General features: G+C 46.2%; 1 protein-coding gene across 15 annotated transcripts in view; it reads left to right on the forward strand.

The window, feature by feature from the left end:
- The window catches only part of PTK2 (protein tyrosine kinase 2), a 248,292-nt gene that overhangs the window by 172,026 nt on the left and 63,706 nt on the right, over positions 1-12,560 (forward strand). For 11 of the 15 annotated variants that reach the window (XM_077351407.1, XM_077351399.1, XM_077351401.1 and 8 more), the window contains 3 exons: positions 6,962-6,979; positions 10,213-10,269; positions 12,052-12,072. In XM_077351407.1, the coding sequence (XP_077207522.1) occupies positions 6,962-6,979; positions 10,213-10,269; positions 12,052-12,072 (96 nt within the window). Of the gene's footprint in view, positions 1-6,961; positions 6,980-10,212; positions 10,270-12,051; positions 12,073-12,560 lie in introns of those variants that run through there. The other 4 variants (XM_077351397.1, XM_077351408.1, XM_077351396.1 and 1 more) reach the window with 3 other exon arrangements.

Genomic DNA, 12,560 nt, shown 5'->3' on the forward strand with positions numbered 1-12,560 from the left:
GCTTCTCCATGACCGTTTATGCACTGGAGCAGGGGTAGTCAAACTGCAGCCCTCCAGATGTCCATGGACTACAATTCCCAGGAGCCCCTGCCAGCATTCGCTTCTGGAGATTGTAGTCCATGGACAGCTGGAGGGCCGCAGTTTGACTACCCCTGCACTGGAGGTTTCATGCTGGGCTGCGGGCTGACGTTTTAGACGTGGCAGGTTGCCCCACCTCTTCCTGCACCCACACGGGGAAGCATTTGGCCCGGTGCACCTCATCCTCCCCCGATTTGTGCTCCTGGACAGGAGCTGGGGCAGTGAAGTTCCCAGTGCGTAAATGGTCCACATGAAGCCTGTTGGGTGGCTTTGGGCCAGTTACCGTTCTCTGAGGACTCTCAGCCTCACCTACCTCATGGTGTAGTGGCTAAGAACGGCAGCTTCTAATCTGGCAAGCCAGGTTTGATTCCCCACTCAGTCTTCACATGCAGCCAGCTGGGTGACCTTGGGCTTGTCACAGCCCTGAATAGCCCTGTCCTGACTGAGCAGTCTTTCCAGAGCTCTCTCTGCCCCACCTACCTCCCAGGGTGTCTGTTGTGGGGAGAGGAAAGGAAGGCGATTGTACCGTTGAGCAGTGAAAAGCAGGATATGAAAACCAACTCTTCTTCATATGGTGCCTGTTGTGAGGGGAGGAAGGGAAGGCAACTGTAAGCCACTTTGAGAAAAGCGGGGTATAAAAACCAACCCTTCTTCACGTTTCAACAAGTACACAAGGGAAAGGAAGAATTATTTTTCTAACCAATAGGCATTGATTCTTTGTGGCGTTAGGCTAACTCGTGCTCCTGCATCATCGTCTCCAACATGAGCAGGTGAGATGGTATCTTTTACTGGATCAGCTCGTCTTAAAATACCGCAAATAAGTTTTTTGAGTTGCACATGATTTTTCAGAATCACGGGCTCTAAGCAAAGGATTAAAAATGTATGCTATGCGGGTGAGTGTATTGTGTTGCAGGGGGGGGGGAATCAGGAATAGAAATTGTTGCGCTCCAAGTACCGTCGCTTTGCCAGAAGGGGCCTGCTTAAGCAGGTGCTTTAAAGGCAGGTAAAATACTTGTTGAATCTGGGAATTTCACATCCAAGAACTTAGGCAGATTGTGAGTGGGTGGGCAGAAGTACTTGGCTCTGGTGGCCCTTTCTTGCATGCCCAGGGAAATGCCTGTTAGCACTTTGGGGTCAGGGAGTGAATTTCCTCCAGGCCAGACTGGCCAGGGATTCTGGATGCACCCATGGCCACTAAAGGAGATATGAATTGGTTCCAAATCACACCCTTATGGGAAAATTTTCATAGCAGAACCACACTGCTTCACTGAGCTTCCCCCCCCCTCCTGTGCTGCTCCTGGTGGTCAAGGGACCCCCCCCCCATAGACAGCATGGGGGTCATGGTAGGAGTCTGCAGTAGAAGAGAAGAATTGGCAGCTGTGCTTCAGTACTCTAGCATGAACGCTTGAAGCCAGCGTCTTGGCTCTCTTGGACTGTAAGCTATTTTCCCCCAAAATGTGAAGTTTTGAGAGGGTACTTAAGTGTTTTTAGTGTGTGCATGAGGTACACATGCATGGAAACATGTCTGGTTAGTCTCATCAAAGAGGTGAAGTTGGCTGAATCACCCTGTCTGGGGTATACTTGATGACAATGGCAGATTTCTTGTGGAATAGTCATGAAGTCTGACCTCTAAGAGACCCGTTGGTGTCACATTTGCTTGGATGGGGACATTAAACCTCTGTTACCGGGCTATAAAAAGAATTCCATCATGGCCACAGCCAATGTTTGCAGTTTATGTCCAATATTAATCTTCTTGCTCCTAATGAAAACCCCATCTAGATTTGTGTATGATATTCCCCTTGGCCCAAAAGGCACTGATTTTGGCAGCTATATTCTTTATTGCGTTTCTTGCATATGGCTGCAGCGTGGTTGTTTGCAGGATTAATGTGCTCAATTACAGTGAGAAATGGGTCAGGCCTATAGAAACCCACCACCTGAATTGCTGTTTTGCTTGGATCCTTTTGCAGCCAAATGGATGAAGCATGGCTGGAAGGAGCTCTCCTTGGCCGGTGACAAGGTTTAGAATAGCAAATATTAACTTTCAGAAGGCGAGCTTTAAAAGTGGCCTGACTTCCAAAAAGAATAACTTATCTCACCAGTGTATGTAAGTTGTTCATACAGACTTTCCTTTGTCAAATGTATGTCTTTTGAAATTAAAACCAGTAGTTATTTCTAGTGCTTTACCCAAGCAAGAATAGAGGAAGGGGTTCAGATTGGGACGGTGAATGTCGAAATATCCATAGGCATAGTATCCTGTAATGATTCTTTTACCCATGTGAGTTAAACGTGGTGGTCTCTAATTTGGAGAACTGGATTTGCTTCCCCAGTCTTCCACATGAAGCCTGCTGGGTGAACTTTGGCCAGTCAGAGTTCTCCCAGAACTCTCTCAGCCTCACCTACCTCTCAGGGTGCCTTTTGTAGGGATAGGAAGGCAATTTGAGACCCATTATGGTAGAGGAAAGAGGAGGATAAAAGCTACAGTACCTTGTGGTTGGTGCTTGTTGGTCTTGGATTAATTTTTGCCATCTGTTTTGACTCCCCCTCACCTCCCCCCCCCCTAAACTGTGGACTGCCCTATGTTTTGGCCACTTTGTGATACAGAGTGACACAGTGTTGGACCGGATGGGACATTGTCCTGATCCAATATGGCTTCTCTTACTTCCTTGTATTATGTTGTAACAGCTTGCTATATTTCTGCCATGACTGAAGTCCTATGGAGGAGTAATCTGCAATATATGTAGGAATTGGTGGGGTGGCATAAAACTGAACTAGAGCATGGGTTTGCCCGTCTGTCTGCCATTATTGCATCACTGCAGAGCCAGTGTGGTGGTGTGGTTGGAGTGTCAGGACTAGAATTTGGGAGAATCGGGGCTGAATACCCACTCTGTTGTGGACGCTTGCTGGATGACCTGCAGAGAATCCTTCAGAGCCTACAAGGGTTCCTCGATGGGTAACTGTGCACAAGGATCTGTGAAAGACCCTTTGCCCAACAGCATCCATCTTTTTGGAACATCAAGTTTAGAGTGTCTCTGAACATGGAGGTTCTCTTTTGTCATCCTGACTAGTGGCTACTGAGAGATGTCTACTGTCCGCCATAATTCAAATACTGTCGAAGCAACCTGAAGATTGACTGGATATAAATATTTAGGTGCTTTAGTGGAAAGTTACTGTCAGTTGTACATGGATTTGCCGTTTTCCCTTCCTTTCCACAACTCTCCCACCCTCTGAAGGTGTCGTCTGGCTAGCTGGGGGATAATCCTGAGAAGATGCTGTGGATAGTCCTCTGATAAAGAGCTTCCGCACTTGTAAGGCTCATGATCTGCACCCAGTTTGCATTCTTTCTATTCATTCACTGAGGCACTTTCTCTCTCAATACATTTCTATCCTGCCCTGTCTTCAAGGTATTGTCATACATGGTTCTCCCTTATCCATGTGATCCTCATAACTCTCTGAGAAAGGTTAGGATTAGACAGAGTGACCCAACACAAATTCACACCACAAGCTATTTGCTTGGAGGGGGTGGAGAGACAGTGGGAGTAGATCTCTTGATGGCACTTGGGATGTAGCCATTGTGTGACACAGAGTTTTGGGCTGGAGGAGCCATTGACCTGATCCAACATGGCTTCTCTTATGTCCCTATGTCTGGGGCAGTGATGCTCTGGGGGGGGGGAGCAACAATGGGAGGGCTTCTGGAATTCTGGCCCTCCTGGTAGACCTCTTGATGGCCCCTGGATTTTGGCACCCTGTGTGACTCAGAGTGTTGGACTGAATGGGCCGTTATCCTGATCCAACATGGCTCCTCTTACGTTCTCCTGATCTGAAGTAGTTCTGCCAGATCACGTTTTAACCACTACATAATACTGGTACTCTCTCACATAAGTTTGTTCCTCATGCAAGTAAGAATTTTGCTTATTTGTTCCATTTTTATCCACCTGTGCTCTGTGGAGCACAGTGTATATGGTCCTCCTCTCTTCCAGTTTGATTTCAGATGGGTCAATCTGGGAGAGTGTGGCCAGCTCAAGGTTATCCCGCGAGCTTCACGGATGACTGGAATTTGAACCTACATCTTTACCGCCCTGTTCTGATATTTCAGTTGCTTGATCCTATGAGGTTCCCTCTGTAATGCGTCTCCCCCAGTTGTTTCCCAGATGTCATTCAAGCATAAAATGAAGCAGAGTTTCTTCCTGTAGCGAGTTTCCCTGACAGGCATGTTGGGATGTTCGCTGCTGTTGTAGAATTCTTTGAGCACACATCTCATTTGCATTAATTTCTCTGATCTATGTAGAAAGTATTCTGCTCTGCTTGTAGCCAAATGTTGCCTTATAGGCTAAGAATAAAAAAGGAAAGTGATGTTCACATGATGTGAATTCTTGTCCTTGGTGGATTCTGGCATTGGGCAGTCTGACGCTGTCAGGAAGATACCTCTTGTGATACCAATGCCCTGTCTGGCCAACCACACTCATGTAGAGGCAAGGTAGAGGAAAAGAGGAGAGGGGTCTTTTCCCTAACCAGGTAAGGAGAACTGTGGACCGGTACCAGCAGAACCAAGTCGGCCACCAGGCAATCCACAGTCCGCGTCAAAAATCCAGGGCTGTCAGGAAATACCAGCTTAATAGTTTTAATTATTGAAGAAACGTGTTCGGGATTGTGCTGTAAAAAAGCTAACAGATGTTGGGCTTTAAATATTTTACTAATTCTTCTTCGTTGCATTCCTTTTGAACAAAAGCAAAAGAGGAGTCAAGTTATGTATTTTTGCAGTGGTATCTGAAGAAAAGTGGACACAGATTGTTTTCAATTGTTAAATATCGCTCCAGTTGTTATGCTGCTGCTTCCTTATGTTCACGCGTTGCATGAGTACTGTTATCTTCTGTTTCTTGGAAATAATTTGTTTCTGTTTCTAATCCCCCCCCCCTTCCTCCTTTCCTCTTCTTGCCCTTTGGCAAAGGAGTCAATCACTGTCAACATAAAGCCAAGAGAGGCAGGCGCTTTCTCCCTTTCGTCTTCTGCTCCCACGAGCCACCACCTCAGGGTACTGGCCTGCTTTGTCTCTGGGCTGCCTGATTAATCCTAAAGTTGCACACTACTAACCTCGCCATGGTTTCGTTCACACTGGAGCGGAATTGTCCACAGAGTTCCAAGAATAACCCCACTGTAAATTCAGAGCCGTTCTGTTTCTCCAGGGAGGCACAAGAAGTGCTTCCAACTGCTGCAAGAAGTCAGCTTTTCCAGTAGAAGGTGCCATGGAAGCAAATTGATTCACAGCCATGAAGAACTTCTCCAGATCTTGTCTTTCGATGGCTCGCTTGGGCCTAACACGTTCTTGGACCCCTGGTTTAGCATGCCGTTGAATGTAGTAGAATAGCAGCTATAGATGCAAACTGAGGTCGCTTATGTCCACAAGCGTTGGCTGGGTGCAACTCTCTGGGCATGACCTTTTTGTATGGCAACTATTAGCAGATAGTTGCCATCACCCAGGCTAGCCCAATCTTGTCAAAGCTGGGAAGCCGAGTGGGGTCAGTCCGTGGATGGGAGACCACCAAGGAAGACTCTGCAGAGGGAGGCAATGGCAAAACCACCTTGCAAACCCCGTGAGATGGAAATTCATGGAGTCATCATGAGTTCCTTGCGGCTCATCTGCTGCTTTACCTTAGTTGTCATGAGTCTTCATGTCATGATGAAGAGGGGAGGCTACAATACCCTTCAGCTGGCACCGTTATTTAAGGAAATTGCCTCTAAGTGCAGTGGGAGGGAGGTGAGGGGGGAGATCCGCTTAGCTGTAATTTTAGGCCCTGAGTGGCGGGTCTTGATAGTGTGGAGTTTTGATCCTGCCATTCCTAATGAACAAATGTTTAGAGCACAATCCCTTTGGACACAACTACTTGGAATTACATTAGTAAATCTTGTATAGCAAGAGGACGGATCGTGTTTCTGTTTCTCTAAGTCTTAGCGAGCCAGCATGGTGTAGTGCAGGGGTAGTCAAACTGCGGCCCTCCAGATGTCCATGGACTACAATTCCCAGGAGCCCCTGCCAGCGAATGCTGGCAGGGGCTCCTGGGAATTGTAGTCCATGGACATCTGGAGGGCCGCAGTTTGACTACCCCTGGTGTAGTGTTTAAGAGCTGATGGCTTCCAGTATGAAGAGCCGGGTTCGATTCCTCACTCCTCCACATGCAGCCAGCTGAGTGGATTTGGGCTAGTCACAGTTCTCTTAGAGCTGTTCTCGCAGAGCAATTTTTTGGAGTTCTCTCTCAGTCCCACCTACCTCACAGGGTGCCTGTGGTGGAGAGAGGAAAGGAAAGCTTTATACACCGCTTTGAGACTCCTCCAGGTAGGGAAAGCAGGGTATAAAAGCCAGCTTTTCTTCTTCCTCATGCTATGACAGATTTTGTTTTTGATAGCGTTCAGTTCATGCAAGGTGTGCACTAAAGGACAAAGCATTGGGTACAAAGCTTTGGGGCTCTGCATGTTGGCTTAACTTACCCTTTCTCTTACATCCCCCTCCCCCATTAGTAGAAGCCATGAATTAAGGCCGTTGTGTTATTGCTGTGTGCCACAAAGTACCAGCTCAGTTTCCTCCTTTATAGGCTTCATGCGCATTAACATGGTGTTGGCCCTGCATCTTGTCATGTGCTGTGAGGAATTTAGAGTGTTGGGTTAGACTGTGAACACCCTTAACTTCCTCTGCCTGGATATTTTTTTTTTAGACTGAGAAACATAAGGTGATGTTTGTTTTATTTTTTCTCTCTTCTGTTTGGCACACTGTGATTTTAATACTGTGTTTCCCCCATTTCTTCCCTTCTTTCTCTCTGTCCCTCCCCGATCCCTTTTCCTGCTGTTTTTTTCTTCCTTCTCCTTTCTCTTTGCATGCCACCCGGATCAACAGATGAAATTAGTGGGGACGGTAATATATGGTCATATATTTTTCTTTAGCCTGTTTGTCACTAATGTGCAATGTGCAGCCCTTGCACTCATCCGTTGTTTTTTTCGTGTGTGCATGCGTGCAAAGTAAACTATGCATAAGGCCTGTGTGCAGTCCGAATTTCTCACTTCTCGGGGAAATATTTCTGCAAAATTGCAGAAGAAAGTGAGTGTTTTCTTTCTGGGCTCAAACAAAGTTTGCGTCCGCTTCCTTCTTTAAGACCCACAGAATTTTATTCACACGCTTTTGTGTACAGAGCACACTTCTTTGGATATAATGAAGTGAAAATCACAAGTCTGCATTTGCTGGTCTATGACCGTAATAAAGATATGTATAAGTCCCAAGTCTGCATATATAGGCAGAAGGTGGGTCCTGAATTAGTACTCAGCATAATGAAGATGCTTCACAAATACAAAGGCCTTATAGGAATAACAAGCTAAGTTGATAAGGTGATCATTTGCTTGGATTCAACTGTGGAGTGGAAACATAGTAAAGGAAATAAAAATGTCAAGATTAGAGGCTAATGGACAGATGCCATCCCCCTTGTGGAACGTTGAGAGTCATTCACAGAGAACCTGTCACTATGGTCTAACCATCTGTATCCTACCATGGGGGCATCCTCACAAGTGACCGGCCGTGTAGAGTTATATCTTTTGTAGCTTTTGGGCTATAACTGAGGTTAAAATTAGACATTGGGTTTGTTCCTATGGCGGGGGGGGGGGTGTTTGGGTGACACTGAGCTGCGGCTTCTAACTCAGTCAGTAGATGTTCATAGGCTTGAGCTGTCAGGTAAGAGGAGGGAGAACTTTCCAAAATCAATATAGAACTGCTTACACTAATATTGCTCCCCCCCCCTCCTTGAGCAAATTTCCTCCTCTCTGGAGCAAATACAAGTTCTGTGCTGTTTGGAAGGAAGGGTTGCGAGCTCTGGGTTGGGAAATACCTGGAGACTTTGGGGAAAGAGCTGGGAGTGGGCAGGGTTTGGGGCAGGGAAGGACCTCAGTGGTGTATAATACTACGGAGTCTCCCCTTCGGAGCAGCCTGAAGGGTAGACTCTGTGGCTTTATATGCCACTGATGTCCCTCCTCTCCCCAAATTCTGCCCCTCCCATATCTTCAGGAATTTCCCCACCCAGAGTTGCCAAGCCTACCTGCTTGCAGAGAAGAAAAGCCCAAAACACTGTTGAAACCAGCCAGGAGCCTGGATGAGCTAAATAAACTGCAGCCAAGGATATCCAGGGGGACTGATCTCTTTAGAGTGGAGTTGAGCTTTGATTCCAGGGAAAGGCATCCCTACCAGAAGGAGGGAGGAAGGAAGCCAGAGGAGAATGGAATAATCAGTTGTTCTCTCTTTTAGCTTTTGGTATTTAATGTAGACTTTACGGACTTTGAAAAGTGGTACTACAGATGTTCAGTGTGCATTTTCTTTTTGCTGATTTTTGTGTGTGTGTGTGTGTGTGTGCGCGTCTGTGTCTCAGGTTTGCTTTTCTCTGTGCATGGGGCTCTTGGCCGTTCAAGAAGACAAAGAGGGATCATTGTGTAGAAATGTATCTTTGTTCAAGGGGGCAGTGAAAAGCAGAAATTCAACCACTTTTGTTGAAAAATGTTCCTCCCCTATCCCCCCGTTGCATGTGCGCATCTCTGCAGGTGTAGTTGTCACTTTCGGGTGGGCTCTAGAGATTTCATAGATTTGGAACTGATCTCCAGACGATAGAGATCAGACTTCCCAGAGAAAATGGTGCCTTTGGAGGGCAGACCCTATGGCTTTATATGCCACTGATGTCCCTTCCCTCCCAAACTTCTGCCCTCTCCCACATCTTCAGGACTTTCCCAACCCAAAGTTGGCATGCCTACCTGCTTGCAAAACACACAGAGAAGAAAAGCCCCAAACACTGTTGAAACCAGCCAGGAGGCTGGGTGAGCTAAACAAACTGCAGCCAAGAGTATTCAAAGCCTCTCCTGTAATCAGTGCAGCATCTGTTTACTACGCCCAGAGAAAAGAGCATCCATCCTTTTTATGGCCGTCTGTCAGGGAAATGCTACATGCTCAAAGTAGTGCAGAATTAAGCTGCATACAGCCATGGTCCTTTTTGAAGAGAGCACCTCATTGCCGCAGAGCACCAGTTGCATATACTGAGAGACCAAGATGATCATCAGCAGGAGCCATTAAGGCTCGCCAGGGAGCGGTCATGGTGGGCAGCTAGGTAAAGTGTTAGCTGCTGCACCTGTCAGGCAACATTGGCCTCCACAGATGAGAGTAGGGTCCAGGATCACAGCAAGGCTGTTGACGGTTACCAAAGTTGTTAATTGGACTCCGTCAAGAGTCGGGAGTTGCACTATCTCACCTGACCCCTTAAGAGAGCCTAGCTGATCTCATCAGATCTTGGACGAAGCTAAGCAAACTCACTCCCAGCTAGCATTTGGATGGGAAACCACAAGGAAGTCTAGGGGCGCACCACACATTAGCAGGCAATGGACAACCACCTCTTGCCTTGAAAAACTTATGAGGGCCTCCCTAGGTCAGTTGTGAGTTGAGTGTCCTTTTTACCCGCATACACACACACACTTGTGTATATACTTTGCATGAGAGCTTAAGAAAATTAAACACCTTTAGGATTCACATTAGAATTACATTTCAGGCACTGATTCACGATCGCCTAATTTCAAGTGGCAACGATAGGCCACACCACTATAAGTCCTAAATGGGAGTTGCCGAGAGCTAGTTTCACCGAAGGGCTTTGTTTTCTTTCCAGGGGTAGTCAACCTGTGGTCCTCCAGATGCCCATGGACTACAGAATGGTAGTCCATGAACATCTGGAGGACCACAGGTTGTGTACCCCTGCTTTAGGCCACCTGGAAGGAACTGCAGTTATTTGCTCCCTGTTGATCCGACACCTTCTGCCTTTCGAAACGCCCTAAAACCTACAAAGTTCTCCCTCAGCTTTCTGTTGATCATAGGACAGGCCTGATTCATACTTTGACTAATAGATCTAAATAGGGGAGCTGTCTGTGACTTGATAAAAGAGGTATTCAGCAGTGAGGTCGTCTTCAATTCCACGACCAACTCGTGCTTGGGGGAGCATTAGTCATGGTAGCCCTAAGTAGATTTATGTAGAGGTGAAAAGGTTACGGGTAGGGTGGGGTGGGGGTTGAGCGGAGAAATGGAGAATGTATTACATATCCCCCCCACTAACCTGTCTGATTCCTTCCTTTCAGAAACAGACGATTATGCAGAGATTATAGATGAAGAAGACACTTACACCATGCCCTCGAGTAAGTAAACTCCATTCAGGGGCTTCTCCTCCTTCGGGGTTGCTTAAGCATCTGATCAATTGGGCATCTTAGTGGCCACCGTCTGTTTTGTCTGTTTGGGTCTGAGTGGGCTGGTGAATCACAGGGTGGTCACGTTTAAGAATCGTGGATTTAAAAGAGCAAGTCCTTTAGGCGAGATGACATTCTGGAGGCTGAAATTCTATGGATTGTTCTTTTTAAAAAAAAATTATAGTCATTAGTTTTAATATGCCGCCCCTCCCTGCATGCAGTCTCGGGGTGGTTCGCAATACGCATTTTTGAGCTTGTGAGTGGCTGCACGGGGTTGTGCTGCCCATTGCCTGTTTTCAGAGGGTAGCAGTGATATTCTCCTTGGTGGTGGTGGGGCGGGGGTGGAGGGAATATTACAATCATCTAATAGAAATTAACAGCGTTTCCATATGACTAGGAAAGGTATTTTAATGGAGTACTGTGGACTGTAAAAATCTTGGAATATGAAGAGTTGAGCAGAAACTCTGGATGAGATTAGCTGTTTGGGAAGAGCCTCTTGTGGCACAGAGTGGTAAGGCAGCCATCTGAAAGCTCTGCCCACGAGGCTGGGAGTTCGATCCCAGCAGCCGCCTCAAGGTTGACTCAGCCTTCCATTCTGCCGAGGTTGGTAGAATGAGTACCCAACTTGCTGGGGGGTAAACGGTAATGACTGGGGAAGGCACTGGCAAACCACCCCGTATTGAGTCTGCCATGAAAACGCTAGAGGGCGTCACCCCAAGGGTCAGACATGACCTGGTGCTTGCACAGGGGATACCTTTACCTTTACCTTTAGCTGTTTGGGGATGTCCCATTCTGGACCGTGAATGAGGCCAATCAACTATTGACATGTTCTCCCATGTTAAAATAACCTCTATGTGCTATGTGTGTAAATGTATGTTGAAGGAGCCTTTCAGAGAGCATTCCTCCCTCTCCCCACACCTGAAAAGGTATAATCCAGCAACCATTAGCACAGGCCACAACGCGAAGCCTGACTGAGTGCCCCAGACACAAACCTTATTTGTTTATTCCTCTGTTAAAATACATATGCCCTGCATTGTTTCTTGGACTTGAGACAGCTAGCAAGGTTGCCAGTTGCAGAACGTAAGTGCTCCTCAACAGATTAAAATAACAGTTTTAAAATCCCATAGTGCAGGACACTTTCACACATGCTGAATAATGCCGTTTCAGTCCACGTCAGTGGCTATTTGCAAGGGTAGTCAAACTGCGGCCCTCCAGATGTCCGTGGACTACAATTCCCAGGAGCCCCTGCCAGTTGTAGTCCATGGACATCTGGAGGGCCACAGTTTGCCTACCCCTGCCATATATAGTAATGCCAATTTAACAACCCCCTCCCAAAATGGCCCATTATGGAGGGGGTGGAAAGGGGAGGGGCCCTATATGGGGATGTACACAGTTCTGCTTCCCAACCATGTTCTTCACGAATGCACTCCTTCTGGGGTTTCTTGAAGCCTGAGGAATGTTTCAGGGGTTTTTCAATGGTAAAAAAGTTGAGAAAGGCTGGCTTGGGTTCATCTAGTGAATCATCTGGCACTGCTTGCAGATTGTTAAAAAGCCTGTTGCAGAAAGTACAGATTTCATACTTGCGGAAATTGTAGATTTCGCATTAGCATCAACTGTGAGCATATTGCATGTGGGTTTTTTTTTTAAATTAGAAATACTTTTTCCAACTGTATTCTGAATTTCAAGAAGCTCTTTCTAAGCAAGTGTTTGATTTTTCTCTTAATTGCACTGCAGAAAGCTATGGAATAGATGAAGGTAACAGGAGAAACTTTAATCATCTCTATGCTTGATACTTTGGAATGATGTGGTGTTATTTTTTTAAAAAAAATAGTGTTGACTTTCTATTACTAAAGTCTTAATTGGCTTAATTCTGTGCAGTTAAGCCAATGTATTTCAACGCTTTGGGATTTTAAAGAGGGAAATGCATTACTTAAATGAAAAAGGATGTGTAATATTTTGCTTCCGTTTTGTAATGTCAGGCCTCATCATCTCTCTCAATTTCCTACTGAAAATCATACCAGTGTGCTATTCTGACACAAGGCCTAAGTTTGCTGGGAGATGCTGTTGGAATTCATACTAGAGAAAACAAGAACTATCAATGGTTTCCAGTAAATAGCTTTCTATGGATGATGAAAATGGAATCAATGAGATAAACAATTCAATTGGAAATTAATTAAACGACAAGAGTAGAAGGCCACTGCTTTTCAAAGAAAGGTGCACCCCCCTAAATTAAAAAAAGTTAA

The sequence above is a fragment of the Paroedura picta genome, chromosome 9 (assembly GCF_049243985.1).
Source record: "Paroedura picta isolate Pp20150507F chromosome 9, Ppicta_v3.0, whole genome shotgun sequence".
Lineage (NCBI taxonomy): Eukaryota > Metazoa > Chordata > Lepidosauria > Squamata > Gekkonidae > Paroedura > Paroedura picta.